This window comes from Falco punctatus (assembly GCF_963210335.1).
Source record: "Falco punctatus genome assembly, chromosome: 12".
NCBI classification, from domain to species: domain Eukaryota; kingdom Metazoa; phylum Chordata; class Aves; order Falconiformes; family Falconidae; genus Falco; species Falco punctatus.
This window is the reverse complement of record NC_137592.1, coordinates 22,184,442-22,203,217: the sequence shown is the minus strand read 5'-3', so window position 1 is coordinate 22,203,217 and position 18,776 is coordinate 22,184,442. Positions and strand designations below refer to the sequence as shown.

General features: G+C 36.1%; 1 protein-coding gene across 10 annotated transcripts in view; it reads right to left on the bottom strand.

Annotated features, from left to right (window-relative positions):
- SYT14 (synaptotagmin 14) overlaps nt 1-18,776 on the bottom strand; it is a 126,564-nt gene that overhangs the window by 23,910 nt on the left and 83,878 nt on the right. For all 10 annotated transcript variants that reach the window (XM_080408650.1, XM_080408652.1, XM_080408654.1 and 7 more), the window contains 2 exons: nt 8,088-8,356; nt 5,426-5,875 (listed from right to left, as the gene is read on the bottom strand). In XM_080408650.1, the coding sequence (XP_080264776.1) occupies nt 5,426-5,875; nt 8,088-8,356 (719 nt within the window). The remainder of the gene's footprint in view (nt 1-5,425; nt 5,876-8,087; nt 8,357-18,776) is intronic.

Here is an 18,776-nt window from a genome sequence, read left to right as displayed (position 1 = left end):
TGAGTCATGAAAGGGATGAAGTACTGAATTTAGTTACAGAGTTTAAAGCAACTCGCAAGGACTATTGCCTCTTACTCTGGATTCATTCAAACAACTGGATGTGAATGTCTGTACAGGTTCAGGAAACATTTCAGCGTTTCTGGATAGCTCACTCAAGGGGCTTGTTCGATCTGTGACAGAAAAAAACCCTATCACCCTAATGACAGAAATTGATTACCAAAAACAAGTGGCACATGTTGAAACTGGTCAACCACTTGGCTCCTGAGATGAGAGAATGGCTGTGGTCACCTGAGGCAAGCTGTAATCCTGGAAAAAAATAATAAATAAAAATCTTGAAAATGTATTAGAAGTGTTCTACAAAGTATCGAGGTTATTCTATATGGGACTGAAACAGTCCCAATGCCTAGTCCAGTGTTTCTTGCATGAACAGATAAATTATATGCCAAAATTTGCCATGAATGACGAGACATATAACAAAAAAATCAGAGGGAAATAGCACTCACAGATTTGGAAAGCCAATTAATTTTTAACTGTGATGACTGAACTTATCTAGTAGGAGCTCCTTATCATCTAGTCTGATTCTGTTTGAGTTCTTGAGACTTGCATCTGTCAGAACAGAGCAGACACCACTGGCTTCAGGGCACAGTACCCACAGCTGCCTCTGCTTCCCCCGCAATGCTGACCCAGCCGCGAACAGGGCACACCACGGCTTAGCACTTCTCAGCTGCCAGGCACGGCGCTCACGGACACCACACAAGGGCACACCAGCTGAGGCAGCCGTGGCACTGAGAAGCCGTCGGCTGCCACTGGCCAACACTACCATGAAATGCTGCACAACCAGCCAAACACGGGAAGACTGCTTCACTTGCCAAGTCCTGTCAAGTTCTCATGCAGCCTCAGTAACATGATCACCATTTTCCAATCACCTAATAATTTTCTTCAAAGAAATTGCAGGAGTCGTCTTTCCTACTGTGTCAAAGGATTAATTGTGATCTTTCATATTTTACACCACTAACTCAAATGAATGCAGCAAGCTATTCCCAAGATAAGAACACGCTCACTGTTTAAACATAATTGCCCCTCACTTTGATGGACATAATTTTTACAAGCTAACTGAAAGCATTTATGCACCATCACATAGGAACTGATCCTTTTAGGTAGAATTCTAGTTAAAATACTACGAACAAAATCTTTTCAGTCTTTTTTTTTTTTTCCTAGACAAGTCTTAGTCGTTTTTTCGTTAGCAGTTTTAAAGTATCATACTGGTATTTAGTAAAGATTTGTTTATACATCTGAATTTTAGTATTTAGCCTTCAAAATACAATCCTGAATAGACCGTGCCGTAAGAACACAGTAGTGAAATCATCAATAGGTCTAAAGTATAAGAATTGGCACAAAATCCACAGCTTGACTCTATAACGAACAAGAATTCCCAAGAAAGAAATGCCACTCTGAAAGCTTTGTCTCTGAGAAGTTTATAAACTGATAAACATCCATTACAAAGAATACTGAAGATATGCCACACATAAAGGGCAACATAGAACAAATGCCTTAAGCACAATGCATAAACCAACGTACACTAGATGATGAACCATTGTCCTCAAATTGGAGAGAGTACACACCTGTGCGTGCAAAAGTGAGCATTTTTACACGTTGCATGCATAAATGCCTTCACTCAAAAAAATTCTAACTAAAATAATTCTCTGACACTCTGGATGTTTATAGTAAAGTAAAATAATCCTTTAGGTACGTATGATTGCCTACACCATCCATTCTTTGTTACAGGGATCATATGCGGGAGTTCAATATGTTAGAAGTGGAGAATGTTCTAGAAAGAAATAAATATAAATTTAAGTCTCCACACTAAACATCATGTTATTGACAATACATAATGAATGATTACTAGATTTGCTTAGCAAGAAGAGGTGTGTTTTGGTCATCCAAACTGTACTTCCAAAACTAATCAAAAGAGAAAAAACATCATCTTTGTTGTTACTCTATACCAAAAGCAACCCATGGGATGGTGAAGAGGGTTACACTTGTTTCTTTGATCTTTTCCAAACAGATTTCACTCAATAAACTGCTTATATGTTTTTATAATCACATCATACTGGAGGCTGTTGCTCACCGTCAGGAAAATTTCTTCGGGTGAGAAGAATGAAAAGCAACTAAAAACAGGTCCACAGGGATTTCCTGAAGAAAAATAAACAACATCCCAAGAGATTCTAAACTCCAAGATGGGTGAAAAAAATTAATCTACCAGAGCACTAGAAGAAAAATTTCTCTAAAAGCATCAACAAAGATCTTCGTAAGGAAACTATACTCAGACAAAACCACAACGTACAACCCCTGCTATTAACTTTTGATACAATGGCCGATTTCTATCAAATCTGAAAGGGACACAGTCGCAGATGACAGTGACGACTGCATTCTGGCTAGCCCATATTAGTTCTGTTGCTTCCTCCTCACTCAAACATACGCTGAACTTGGAAGCAAGTGTGTGACAAATAAGGGGGCTGAGCAGGAACTCCCAGTTACATGGGAGAATTGCAGCAGTACAGCACTGTTACACAGCAATAGCACTGGGGATAATAACCGCTAATGCAAGAAACTACGTGCAATGCAGGAAGGTGAGGAACAGGGTGAAATCTTGGGTGAGAAGGACAGTTTCTGATATGTTTGTAAACTTGAAGCCATATGTAGCTTTGAAATCTATTTAAAGAATATATTAGTATCACGTCCTCACTACAACATGCACTTGTCCACATTTTGACAATAACCAGAGAGCTGCAGACCCCACTTGTGAGCCTGCCACGACGTCTGAAAGGCACTGAACTTGCTCATCTACCAGATCCCCTTGTGCATAGCTTTAAGGTGTTAACTGAAAAAATACTAAACTTCACAGGATACAAACTGTTCTTACACAATCAGAAGGCAGATGATTAGCTAATAAAATACCTTAATATAATATCAGGCACAGACAGAAGCAAAATGTGTTTCTGCAGAAGAGATTAGCATAGATGTTTCAATGGATTAGGAAGTTTTAGTGACAGAAGGTATATTTAATATATAAAATCCATATAACAAGAAGCACTGGAAAAAATAGGACAACTGTCTTGTGTCCAAGAAATATCTTCATAAAACAGCTGTCAAATATAAACACTTCTCAGCAATGAAACACTCTGCAACCAAAAAAGGCAGATTTAACTCAGAATTCACGTGTACCTCATCATGGATTTTATAATGGTAAATATCTCTGAATGACTGGATCTCTCCAAATTGAAACAACACTTACCTTCTCCTGTTAAATAACTCCTGCCTGGCACTTATGATTAGTTGGATGTAAAGATTGCTGTTGGTTTGTTCTAGCAAAAGGACAGTTCAGGAGTACAAGCAGTGTGTATAAATAGACTCAGAGGCAAACACCTGAGAAGGGTAAGAACTAATTAAGCTCAAGGACCATGCTGGCATAAGAACAAATGGTAATAAATTGACCATGAAGAAATTCAGGTTGGAAACTAAACAACCTGAAGTTATGAGATGAAAATTCACAAATTTTTGATCAGGATGTTTGACTTAACAAGGGCTTGACCTCAAGTGGCCTAGGATGCCCCCCCCACTTCCAGTCATACATCATAAAAACAAAATAAATGTTAATGCTCTTGCAAAATAACTGCATGTTAAATCCTGTAATAAATCTGCTCACTGAAAAAAATATGCTATAGGCTATAAATAATAATAAAACATACCTATAAAACTCAGATATGAATAATTTCCAAAGGTTTAAAAATTGATTTGCATAGTTCCAAAAAGCATAGATCCTCATTCAATCTATCAAGATTATGAAGGTTCCTTTCCAGCAACAGGTAGGGCTAAGATAAATCTGCCTAAACTCCATCACAGCAACAAACTCTGGAAGAGCCTTTCACCTCTAACCAATATTCCTTATTCTTGTCCCTTCCCCAAAAAAATGCAGAGAGAAAAATGCAGACATGGCATAAATAAATATAAAATAATATATAAAAATATAAAATCATACATATAAATATGATATATAAAATAATAAACAACAGTCTGATATTCTGTGATGTCTTCTGGAATGTGTTTTTACTCTCTCTGCCACAAAAGCTCAAGAAAGTAACACAGAAGAATAACCAATGCACATATGGGATATACCGATCAGCCAAAAGCCTGGCCCACTCACTGGCCTCTTTCATTGACTTTTGATAAGTTTTATACAAGAAGCTATTGAACACACACACACATTTAGCAAGTACATTTAGAATACTCAATGTTTTGTTTCAAGGGGTGCTTTTTTCCTAGCTGTGAAACTAGCAAACTGCATTAGGAAAATTCACACTAAGCAGGAGGAACACTTCACCCTTGGAACAGACTGATTGGTACTTCTCAAGGAATCATAAAAAAGCTCTTCTGCTGTCAGTTGAACCTCCATTAGATCAAAGTTTTAGTCTCAGCTTTTACTAATTCTAGTTAATATATTTTTAGTCATTAAATACAATGGCATTTTATTTTGATTATTTTTTGTAATATTCATGTTCAACAGAAATGCCATTTTAACTGATCCAAACTTTTTTGAAAATGTAAAACAAATTAACTGCATTTTCTTCCCCTTCTCTTTTATCAACAGTGAAAAAAAAAAAAAAAACCACAAAAAAATGTGTTTACATACATACATAAATACATACAATGTCCAAATAAAGATGATCCTGCTAAATCACCTTCTCTTTCCCCCAAAAATCCATTATTGAGCACATATGGAGCTCTAAAGAACATTCAAGCACTCCTAGTCTAGGAAGCCCTGACCACATCACAAACATTTGCTTGTGGACAAAAGCATACTTAAGTATTTACAAAGAAGAAAAAGGAGATGCTGATCACTGCCCGTATAGTGATCTCCTGTGGTTTTTTGATAGTGATGTCTCAGTCTACCCTTAATTACTGTTGCTTTGCTTTATTAAAAACATTGAAGTTAAATTATTTGGGGGAACAAAAACTTTTGTTCATCAGGGAGGTAGGTTTTTTCAGCAAACAAAAGTCCTTTGCAGTTTGTTGCGGTTTTTTTTTTTTTTCTTTTTTAATTGAAATGCTGTGGGTAGCACAGTAAAGATTATACCATTAATTGTATTTATATGTATTGGCATGTATACACATACTCACCACTATATCCTATTTACAGACAGGACATTTTGAAGTAATTAAAAGGAAAAATATGGGCATCTTTTGCAGGTGGAAAGTAAATGTACTTATAGAAGCTCTAAGGAAATTATCGTTGTGCTAAAACGGTGCTATGACTGTTGAAAAAAATCGAGTCGATGTGATAACTCTATAAATAGACAAAGTATTCTTACAAAATTCAGGACAGTATATATCACTGCATTCTTATTCTGCCTCATTTAATACTCACAGACAGGCTGTAAGAAGGTTCCAGTATCACTGGCACTGACATCTTCCCTTGAAGATTCAATTTTGTTAAGTAAAAAATCTTTTCTCCCACAACCCTCTCTTTTTTCATGCGACGTACGCTGTACAGTCTAAAGCGAACTGCATAATTCCCAATCATCTCAGACTCAACGTGATTAAATTTGAATGTCTCTGTGAAGACAGGGCACGGTCCCCGCTGGATGCTGGTTTTTGCTCTCTGCTTCTTTATAGGGAGAAGAACTAGGTGTACTTGCCACGAGCTCCCACCTGTCCTGCTGTATGTGGGAATGTCTGTGACAGCTGTCACTGTCACCAAAAGCTTCTGTTCCTGTGAGTCATAGTCAAAAGTCACATCCAGCGTGCCATATTTAGCTACTGGCTCAGGATCAAAAGGTTTAGGAAGCTGTGAAGATGATCCTCGAGCTGACATATCCTGAAGAAGAAGAAAAAAGATTTTTTATTTATTTATTGTATTCTATTATTAAATCTAGCATGGAAATAATATGGCTTTCTCTATGCAATATGAAGAGACTATGATCTTTTTGTTCATTTCATAAACAAGGTAATTAAACACCAAAAGCCTGAGGAGATGGCTGACTAGCAGCCAAGAAGAAATCGAAAGACTTCACCTGGCCAATACCACCCAAAAGCCAGGTGCCAATCAGACAGAGCTCAGATTAAGTTAGGCTGCATTTATGATTTCTTCTGTGCCCACTTATTGAAATGTATATACTTTTGTTATGAGATAGAACTAGCTTATTTCAGTGCAAGTATACACACATTTTAAAGGTAACGTATCACAGTACTTCAAGAGCTGGCTAGTGACTGAGGGCACGGTGAGACACCAGCAAACACAGGAATTATTACACCTACTTGCACATGCAGCTCTTGTTGCAGCCCATGAGGGTTCTGTGAATGTGCCAAAAATTATCATGGCTTTATTAACGTATTACTGGAACTGTGCAAGATGCATCTGTTTTGAACACACCTTCTGAACCTTCTGTAAAAAGCATCAGTCCTAAAACTGTGCTTGAAAAAAATTTAAGATAACTTATTGTCACTTCAAATTTTAAACAAAATATTGATCCCTTATATTGTTATAACAGCTAGTTTGACAGTAATAGTGAAACGCAAAATATTTACAAGGTCAACCTACTCTTCATAGAAGTTACTCCAAATATGTAAACCAAATGTATTTCCTGTGTATTTTCATATTATCAAAGATACGCCTGCTCATGTAAATGAATGTCACAACAAAGCCTTTTGGATTAAAAAACATTATGTTCTTATTTTAAACTGGCTACATAGCTATGGGAATTCATTCCTCCAAAAACTTCATTCTTCAAGTTGTTGAGTGGCTATAAAAAAAGTTGGCAGTATTCTCAGTTCTTATTGAGCAGGCTTACATTAATGACTGGTGTGACACAGAACGGGAGGAACTCGGATTAGTTTTGCTGCAATCTGTTAGGGTTTGAGCACCGTATGTACACACTATGCCTTTACCAGAGTGAAGTTCATACGGATTGTGGTCCTGGTTGATCATCAGGTACATGCAGACAGCTAACTACTGAAGAACCTTGCAGCTGTGCCTTCCAGATGTTGCACCAACACCCCAGGTATGCAACATCAACTTACCAAGAGGTCTACTTAGACAGAAACAACTGTTGGCACATCAGGACTGAGCCCTAATATGCACTTCAAAACTGCAGGTAGAGACAAGAGGCAAATTTGTACCAACCAGAAGAGCCTCTTCTGCACGTGACATCACTAATGCAGGCTTACCCATAGATGTCAGTGCAGTAACTGGTTGCTAAAGACATTTCAAGAAATATGTGTCAGAAAAGATGATTTCTTCATAGTGAAAATGAATAGATATCATTACAGTTTTTTGTTCATCAGGGAGGTAGGGCTTTTTCAGCAAACAAAAATCATTTGCAGTTTGGTTTTGGTTTTTTTCTTTTTCTTTTTTAATTGAAATGCTGTGGGTAGCACAGTAAAGATTATACCATTAATTATATTTATATGTATTGGCATGTATACACATACTCACCACTATATCCCATTTACAGACTGGAAATTTTGAAGTAATTAAAAGGAAAAATATGGGCATCTTTTGCAGGTGGAAAGTAAATGTACTTATAGAAGCTCTAAGGAAATTATCATTGTGCTAAAACGGTGCTATACCAGAAATAAGGAAAATGAAGTGGACCAAATCTTTATACTACCATCAACAATTCATAAAAAATGTTCATAATTTTTTTCATAAAGGATGTTTTTATATCATGGGCTGTTCAGTTTGAAAAGTGTTAACAGATTATTTTTATTTATTTGGGTTGCTTGAAAAATTATGTGGAAGAAAAAGAATTTTGAATACAGCCCTTATAGTGTGATAAAGTTTTCTAACTGGTTTAAAAAATAACTCACTCTTACTGGGAGCATGTTTGAAAGTTAAGATGCCATACAGATAACTATAAAGAACAATCTGAAATCCTATTGTAATATTTTCCGACAAACTTTTTTTTTTTTTTTAAATGAATGGGCTGCAATATTAGTGTTCATGTAACTGTGTAGAGATCTTTAGATAAAAAAGCTCTCAAAAGGTTGCACCGCATGATGCTTCAGAACACTTAACTGTTTTCATTTACCTCTGGACTAAGGACCGCTGTGCTATCACTTGGTACATCCTCTTCATATCCTTTGTTATGAAAGCTTTCTATTTCGTGTCCCGTGCTTCCCTCACTTGGGCACTTATATGAACATCTCGGACTGTTGCTACACTGGGAAAATTCACATTTACTGTCTCCGACTTCAGAAGGCGTACATGAAAGGTGAGGAGAACCACTGTCATCCTGGTATGGAGGTGGCTGCAGTTCATCTAGCGGAGGTGTTCTTCTCATCCTCTGAATGCAGTTCGCTGCGAGTAAGTGAAAATTCTTTATTTACTTTCTGATTATTTACTTTTGAAATCATTCTGTGGAAAATGGTAAGTCTAATTATCTTGACTGAGTATTTAAAAAGCTATGAAAGTCTTTTTTCACTTTACACTTCAAATTAGATTTAACAAATACTACTGAAAAATATTTGTTAAAAAATGGAAATGAATGATCTCTCAGATGAAAGAGATTTGGATAAAAGCAAAGTATATAGTCACAATGGATTGTGTAAACCATATATAAACAAATAGAGCACAAATATGATGTGACAAAAATTCTAGGCTGGATGCTTACCTTGCAAAAACCATTGGATATCTTAAGCCAGATGCTGTGCAGGTGGAATGTAGACCAAATAAGGAAACAAAATGCACTCCCTAAAGCCACGATACCAAACTTCTGATTACCTCCCATGCAGTTGCTCACTGATATTAAATTATTAAACTCTGAAGACAAATACAGGCAGACACAAGTGCCTTTTCACACAAGTGAACTCTGCTCACTGGTAAATTTAACAAGTGAAGCAGTGTCTCAGATTCTTTATTACTTTTTAAGGATAGCTAAAGGGTACATTATCTGGTGTCTACAAGTTAGACACTAGATCCAGTCATTAAAGACAGTGGGAAAAGTATCATGAGCAATCTTGTGCTTGGGATGAATACTTGATGCTGACCATCTTTGCTTCTCACACTAGATAGATAGATAGAAATGTGGTTACATATCTCTTCTGAAAATAAACCTGATGCATTGATGTAGAAAGTTAAATCAAAATAATTACATTTCAGTTTTTGATCTCCTATTTTACTACACAGTATTACACAGATGACTGGAACTGGAAAAAGACGGCAAGGTGTGCAGTAGCTGAAATGAAAGGAATACCAAGGACAGGTAAAAACCTGTATCACATTTTGTTCACATCTTCTGTAGAAGTTTTAATGAAAGATTTCAATGCCACTCACACACAGAATTAACACAAAAATTTCAAAGCAACAATGTTTTCTGGTGTCAGACATCCCACTTCCACTCACAGAAAAATCCACCAAACAAGGAAGTTAATGAAAGTATTAACATATAGAACAATATAAGCTTTGATTTTGGATTCATGTAAGAAAGAAACTGATCGTCTTTCCCACATGACAACGGTGATACATTATAGCTCATAAACAAATTTTCGTATACAGGATTGCCCTACCTATGTCCTAAATTCTCACCAAGTACAGCAACCTTTTAAGTGCTTCAGAGGTAACTGCCAGTTGTTCAACATATCACATACACAGAGTATGCAAAGTTACCCTTTATGGAACAAGGCTGAAAACACAATGATGTCACTCTCTTGGGAAACAAACAGTCTTAGCAAAAGGTCCCTTTTGTTCTCCTTTCCTCTAGAAGTCTGGGCTGTAACTGACTGTGGCATGCTGGAACATTTCATAGCATCTGGGACATGATGTAAGCCCAAACCACTGTGGCTTCAGTGCACACTGTCCATGGGATGCAAACCCAGACACATTGCCTAGAAGGGAGCCAACTGTGCATGGCAGGTCCCCAAAGCTGGGCAACTGAAGGACTGAGACCTGACAGCCCGTTGTGGGGCATATCTACTGCACAAATAAATACAGGCCTCCAAGATGCGTGGGGAATGCAGGACTCCTCTTTATTTCACTGGGCCCCTAATGGGACACCTCTTAGCTTTAGCTAAGGCAAATGAGTAATTAACACACTCCTTCCAGATGATGCCATTGGCAGGAACTCTCTCTTCCCTGATCAAGCCATCAGAGCCAGCCTAGCATTCAGAAAGACTCCAAATTATTGTTACAGTGCTCCTGCAAAAGGTCCTTTGCTGTTAGTTAGGCCAGTGCCACCAACTCTTGAAACTCCAGCCCCACAGGGCTGGAAAGGAAAACAGAGGAGGCAGGGAATCCTGTACTAGAGGTGTAGCCATCAGTCTAGCAGATACACATAAAAACTTAGAAACGAAACAGAGTTAAGCCAGACACTCACAATCTTCAAATCACCATGCAGGAACAGTGAGAAAAGTTCATTTGCAAAACATAGAGATATGGGAAAGCACTTTTATTTTTTATTTTAAATTGGATAACTTGTGCCCATGAAACTAGACAGACATAATTTTAGAATCTACACTGATATTTTAATTGTAATAATAATAACCATCCTTTGACTCTCTATACCATGAAAACAGGTCTTCCTTTTCATAATCTATGTAATTAAATAATCTACCAGATTTAGAGCAACAACATTTCTGCTCATTGTTGCTAAAAGGCGACAAACAGCCTTAAATGAGACAATAACCACCATGTAGCTCTGACTTAATGTCTGTCTTTTCACTTGTAGTCAAGTCTGCAAAGACTTTTTAACTCCCAGCTTTTCCACAATCTAATGAAATGAAAGCATGTCTGGGTAACTATCAACACCATTATTGTCTTACATGAGTAAATAAATGACTGTGACTCACTTTTTTCACTTTGATGAACTCCATTATATGTCCCTACGGGAAAACTGCACAGGCTGTGTGACAGAACAGGTACTTTTAAATGTAGGCGGGGAAGAAGCGAAGAAAAAAAAAATTCTTATTAACAATTTTGTGACTCAAAATATCTTAGAAAAAGCTGAAACACTGGGGCAGGTTTTAACTATTTATTTTTGAAAGTTTAGTTTACCAAACAAAAATAACATGTAAATTCTTAAAACAAATATCTGGGTTTAAAAAGTTGAGGACATCTCTGTCTAAACAGGTGTGAATTGTTTTTGAACAAAAGGTTTCTCTACATAAAAGTTACACAGAAGTAACAACTAACTTCAACGATCAATCTGTCATCAAAATGTATCAAAGTTTAAAATGAAACCCGCTGCTAATGCATGCTGGCCTATCACCGATTGCTTTGGAGAAAAACATTTGGAGCTGAAAGGAAAGCATGTTCTGAAGTGTTTGCATATTTACATGCAAAACCACTTGTCTATACCATACCCTATACCATTTAAGGTCTAAACTTAGACACAGTTACGCTTGTGCATACTTATATACAATGACAAAACCAAAGAACACCTTCCAAAGACCACTGAATGTGGCTAATAACGTCTGCTAAAGAATTACTCTTAACAACCTAATGGTTACAGGGAAAATCTGAATTGTTGCACCATTTCTATACAAGTTTCCCAGAAAAATTTCCACTCTCAAGCCAGACAGAAAATAAATTTTGCCAATTCCCCTGATCAAATTAAATTACCATACCAGTTTGGACTAGACAGGGTGAAAAACATCCTAAACCTGGAAAAAAGAAATAATTACAGGGAAACCAAATCAGGTTTAGCCTGAGGTTCTTACCAGCCAGAAAACACCAGAACAGAGGAAAGACAAATAGAAAAATCCCACATCCAGTTTTCCACCCAGAGTATGTGAAATAACTTTGCATTCTCGTAACATGAGTGAAACCAAGTTGTTTAGCAACAAATATTTAGTAGACTCTAAATTGAGAATACAGCGTATTGCTGTCTATAGGCAGATCTGAATTATCAATCTTTTAAGGCTTAACTGCTTTAATTAAAATTTTCATCCTTCTTTAGAGGGCTGGGAAAAAACCTCACGTAGTGGTAACAGCAAAATCCTTGCTCAACAAAGAAACTGGAACTACAAGTGAAATCCCTGACAAACACAAGCATATTAGCCCTTTTTTTTTCTTCCCCTGGTACACTCAGAAATTATAACATGTGAACTGTCATTAGCACATTTAAGTCAGAAGTAAGTAAATACCCTCTTTTTAGTACTGTTTTTTAAACAATGAAGGTTAATTTTGTAAATTTTCGAAATCCCTATGCAGGGGTCTGACTGAAAGGCAAGGGCAGATGATACACATCTTGCCATTGACCCTCCAGGGACTCTCAGCAAAATCTGACACAGCAACCCAGGCCAAAATGAGCATCCCTGGAACATGCGATTGATAACTATGAGAAATACATCAATTGTTTCAGTCTTTTTTTTTTTTTTTCCCTGAGTGGAAGCACAGTTTAAAGATACATGAGCTTACTAAAATAAATGCTTTTTCTTTAGGGTTTCAGTTACAATATGAGCGTTCTGCTTCCAATGCTCCTCATTTCTCCTCTCTGTCCTGGTCCCCTGTGGACCATCCTAGGCTAAACATTTCACCATGAAGCTGGTGATGTTCCTTTCCACGTTCACAATGTTTAGATGTTGCTGTCTTAATTAATTTTCCCAAAGGTTGTCAGCCGCAGCACAACCCTAGCTTTCTTTAACCCATATTTCCTGTGTAATTCCAGGAACATCCATCTCTTAACATATGGAAAAAGAAACTTTCCTTGTGGTTTTAGGTCCCCTGTCTCATAAGCAGTAATTAACCACTTTTGCAACTTGGAGTTTCTCACATATATATTACTTCTTTAAATAATCATACTATTGTGAGAGGCAGCATTACTGCAAAACGTCTTTAGAAATCTGATTTCCAGTTCCTTTAAAACAAATAATCACTACATAAATTCATAATGTTTGCAAGTCATATTTTGTAATTATCAGAATATCTTCATACTCAAACAGTATTTTCTTCCTCTAATATATCTCTACATACACTATGCTTCGTAATTATTTTTTTAATCTAACAAATTTCAAGTTTTCAAGCCTTCAAGGGGTTCTATGTAAATGTTAAGACAATTTAAATAAAACATAAAATGAAATACATGTTTAAAAATTAAAGAAACCTTTCTTATTCTGAATGATTAAATAACCTCAGAGATTTCTGATATGCAGCAGACAGTCCAAATGGAATTTTCATGTTGGAACTTTTCTACCATCCAAAAATATTATGTTGACTGAATTACCCCACATTACAAGTATAAAATATAAACATTAAATATTGAATGAAACCTCGGAGCTCTCCTTCCTTTAAAATTAAAAAGCTTACATGCATCTTTGTGTGGAAAAATAACATTATTTGACAATAAAACAAAATTATCTTGGCATAATTTCATTCCTTTTTCAAAAGAGTTATGGCAGAAGTCTTGCTTAATGAAAAAAGAGGAATATAGGAGTGGTATCGGGTCATTATAGACAATATAAAAAAAATTACTTTCTTTTTGCATTTGCCACATTTTAGACTTTTACTCACAGTTGAACTATCCTCTACATTAAGCAATTCACCAGTGAACCAGAAAAGTAATCATATCTGTTGGAGGTTTTTTTTTCAGTAAAAAATAGTTCTCCTCTGTTTCCTAACATATAGAAAATCCCATACACTATAAGCTTAATCCCAGGCCTGTGGAAATTAAAAGAGCACTGCTGCCGTTTACATCTGATGTCACATGCAGTTCTCAGCACTACATTTTCCTCACTGTCTAAGGCTAATCCTTCTGGTCATTCACGTAATAAAAAGGCTCTCTTACGGTTTTTCTTAATAAAACTAATTAAAAAATTACTGAATTCTCTTTATGTCCAGTTCTTGAAGCTTCAATTTTCTTCCTCAGGAATGGTCTAAGACCAACTGAAGTTACAGATATGTGCACATTTAATTATTTATGAGTCTGTTTACACCCTGAGCTCGCAGAACTACAGCTTGGGTTTGTTTGCTGACAAAATAAATGTGCTCTTTTCTGCACTTATTAGAGCACTTCTGGTTTGTAAGAATTTATGGTCTGTTTTACAGAGCAATACAGAAAAGCACTGCACTGGTGAAAAACTCCAAGCTTTCTCTTTCCAAAATTAGCCCAAATTAGAACATTTAAACTACAAATACATTATTAAAGTATTATAGTGAACTAACTGTCAAAGACATTCTTTTGTTCCCTTCCCAAATATTTTGGTTGTCTTTCAATGAAAATTATACATTAGCATTTCTTGAATTCATTTTCTTTCAATTTAAGTATCATTCTCTGATTCCTTATACAGTATTTATATTAATCTGAATAGGAAGGAGTTCTGCTACCTGGTTCTGTATTTATACTTTCCAGCTGTTCAAAATGCATCTAAATACTTCTTAAATCTATTGGTTCAAGATTTAACCTCTTATTTATGCAAATATCAAGAAATCAAGCTTTCAGAAACTTAATTTTATTTTTCTTTAACTTTTAAGAGGAGACTTCAAAAACTGTTCTTTTCTGAGACTACATCCATCTCTAAAGCTTTTGGGAAGCAGTAATCTTTAAGAAGTGAAATTGTTAAACTATTTGCCTTCCCTTCCATAATTATATTTCCTCAGGTAAAGCATTTGTACTAAGCATGTTCATTCAGCTTTCTAGGTACAAAAACTTATTTTCTGTCCCATTTAGATGCTGGTTTCACTTTTACTGGTTTTATAAGCAGTGAACTTTCTTTTACACAACTTTTCAGATCACTATGTTGGCTAACTTCATAAATGAACAGCCCTTCCTCTGTGCATCTGTTCCTGTTCATTGTTTCCAATTTATCAAAATTGTTAGAAAAATACCACTTCCAACAAAACAAGTTAAATCAAGTCAGAATCTTCCTTCCCCCCATTTTCAAACACACTAGAAGTCCCACTTGCTGAAGATGACCGACAACCACCTTTAAAATCTTAAGAGTGCCTTGGTGACAAGGAAATGCCTTTTATCACCTCTGTGAAAATTCACCCAAATTTGGCTATTTCACCAGCATTTACAGAGCTTGACAGAAATTCAGAGCTTAACAGCCAAAAGCTTTGAAAACTCCACCCACTGTAAACCATCTCAGGCCCCTGAGAATCCCCACTTCTCACCACTGCTGCACACCAGCATCCCCTCGTACCTCTGGGCAGCAGCAGCTGGATGTGGGCTTAGAAATTATTTTCTTGTCACTGCTATCCTTCATTAGAGTACAATTTTCACTTTAAATGATGGTTCAAATTCCAGTCCAGCTTATATACTACTACAGCTGCAATATTAAGCACAGGAGCAGAGCAGCAGGATAAAGTGCTGAAAATGTGAAAAAAATCCCACAGAGGTCTAAAATCAATTCCCAGTACTGTAACACACAGCTAATATTCCTGTAATGTTCCTGCTCTCATTCTATTTGGTCTCAAATGAGGAAAGAAAGCATGATTAGAAAGCAAGATTAATGCGTTATGTGTATCATTTTCTGGAACATTTTAATATTTTTGCAGCTCATTTCAGGCACATTCATTTTTTATTTGACATGAAAAAAAAATACAAAGTTTTCCAAGCAATACAGAACCCCCCTTCAAGATCTCAATAATTATTCATTTGATGATATAAACAAGATCCATTCAGCAGTACATACTGCACTTAAATGTGTTCCTTAGCTATCAGAATTCTATTCTTTTTTCCAAACTTTTATTTTAAATAAGATACAACTACTTCCTTTAGTAAGAACTCTCTTTGCAACTTAAAAAGCAATAACTTCATGGTTTCTTAAAAGCAGCTTCACCTTGGTAGCTATATTTTGTAATTAAAAAAAAAATAAATATGTAAAGTTCCCTAGTATTTTAGCTTTCTATTTAGTACTACCCTAACTGGTGAAAATAAACCAGGAAAGATATCTTCATCAAGCACTGCTTCCAGAATAAGAACACAAAGCTTGTTTTGATTCCTTTGCCTTGTTTTCACAGCAGATTTGGGTGCAGTGGATACTCTGTTGGAGTAAGTCACCAACACAGAGCAGCACTACAATGATTCTGCATGAATCATTTCAGCAGGGCATGCATTAAATTTTCTGCCCATCTACTTAAGATATCTGTATGATCCAAATCTGGATATCTCATAACTGTTAAAAAGTGAAATATATATTACGGTGAATAATAGTACTATTATAATAGTAGAAGTTAATGTGTTTGGCATTTTACAGATGGAGAACTAAAGTACAGGTTGAAATAAGAGGTAATAAAGATTGCTGTGAATCTAGCTCAGAAGTGCTCATAATCACAGAAAGCTTCCAATGAAGTGTAGAACTGAAACAAAGTCTTTTAAGACTAGTAACCTAGCCATTTTTTCATGTTTTCTTTGTTTGTTTTGTTTTTGTTTTTATTTCAAGCCTTGTAAATTATTATTAATCTAAAATTCACCTGAATTGTGTACCACCACCAACATGGAAACCTCCAAGCCACTAGCTTCTTAAGACATATACCCCCACAGAATTTTCCATTATCATCAGCTCTGTAGTGGAAGAGAAAACAAAAAATACAATATTAGGGTGGGGAAAAAACTAAAGGGAAGAAGAAAAAAAAAAAAAGGCAAAAGGGGAAAGTAGGTGCAATGATTTAGAAAAAAGTGATAGGTTGTTGGTAAATAAACAAATGCAAGAAAGGGAGAGAAGTTTAGTAGAATTGTATATAAAAATGAGAAAAAGAGCAAAGAGAAATAAAGAACAGACAAGATGCAAACAGGAATGAAAAATTACAAACAGGTAAAATAAAGCAAAAATGACAGAGGAAGAAAGGTGAAGGAATGGGAAAAATAAAACAACACATGACATGCAAAAAAGTGGTTCAGATCTGAGAAAAAAGCAATGTCAACAGAGCAAAGAGATAAAAGAGAGATCAGTGATGTCTGATGGGTAGGAATATCCATATTTGTAGGTGAAAATCTGCACAACCTAGAGAATACAGCTAGTTACATTCCAGTAGACGCAAGACATTTCCCAGAATAAAGACTTATTTTTATATTTATGTTTTACATTTATTATTATTATTGCTTTTGAGTGGGGAGACAATGGTAATCACTTATTCAGATCAGGAGATTCCAAAAGACCTTGATTTCTCTTATCTATTCAGGCACTTTTCCCCCTTCTTCCCTTGACATGCTGGCTCATTGACATGCTTTAGTCAAATGGACTGTATTAGATACAGCGTAATAGAGTATTCCTGTAAAAAGGATTCTAGAAAATTCAGATTTTTTTGCTTTTGAAACAGCTTTCATAACTTTACCAAATAAAAAGCAGCTAGAACACCAGAAAAAAACAAGGATGATCTCAGAGTACCTAACAGGTCAACCATAGAAGACAACTGTCTATATATGCTCAAGAACGCCTCTAAAACCTTTTAGATATTAGCACCTGTAGAAAGCATGCTTAGGAATAATGGCACTAGTACCACTTTTGAGGCCAACTGTCCAGAAAAAGAAAGGCAAAGACGACACTGTGAAATCACAGGAAACTGATACACTTCAAAACCAAGGTACTTGTACTTCACACACCCAGTAAGAGGGCTACGACTGCACGGAAAAGGCACAGATTAAGCAGCAGGGAGCGTGTCAGCCTGTTCAACTCACTCCAGCAAGGCCTCAAACAAGTTTCTCCAGGCATAAAGAAACACAATTACTCAAAACTAAATTTCTTGCAGTTCTTTGCAGCACTTTTGAGACCTCCCACTGTCACAGATGAGCTGCTTTATTAGGCTTATATGTAATATATGATGTAGTTGTTGCCACGTAATTACAAAACAGGTAATTCTTTGCATTTTGACAGGACTAGATGAATATCAGTCCGGCTGGTAAAGACATTTTCCTTCAGCCATACACCAGTCATAAGCACTATGCAAGCCCATATGAGGATGAGAGAACAGTGGCCATGCTGCAGATTGCATACAGAGGGCTCAAAGTCTATAGAATGATGCTTCAGCCTTCAACAAACAGTACTGGTCTTCCGTGTCATCACCCAAAGAAACAACAGCGCTGAGCAATCAAGGATCAGAATGTTGCATATCATTCTCAGCCCATTTAACTTCCCAAAATGCTAACTGGAAAATTGTGTTATGAATATAGTGTTATACCTACCATATTAAATTTACTAGCTGCTGTGACAGAGTAAAAACATGCATATCCATTAAAATTTGTTTCTCAAAGATCTTTCTTATACGAACAAAAATTTATATACCTAATTTGAAATTACTGTTTGATGCTGCTTGTTGAATAAGAGACTTAAAGGTGGTGCACAGCAGTTAATTAGTAATCAAAGTCTGACAGCTACAGCTGCAAAATGTTTGTATGATAATTTCAACATTGAAAATGATTTATTTCACTCTACATGAAATTAGTGTACACTCATTAGAAAGTCAGTGATTATCTTGAAAAGTACTACTGAAACATTTCAGTAGCTTTGCTGCAACATCAGAAGGTATAACACATATTTGTCCAGGCCTATAACCATCCCAACCCTTTCTCATAATTTGGTGTCAGCAAAGTTTTAAGATCCTATTATTACAACTGAAAACATACTCAGCACAATGACGTTTAACATGGTTCATAACCAGAATGATGTTTTTTTCAAATCTCAGCATTAAGAGTTTAAACTACTTTATTAACAAACCACTTTAATAAGCTATATATAAAACCAGTATGTAACTGATACATGCACACATTGCAACAAACAAAATTCTGATTAAATATAAGGAAAAAACTTTGAAAATAGAGTGGCTATAGACTAGAATAGGTTAC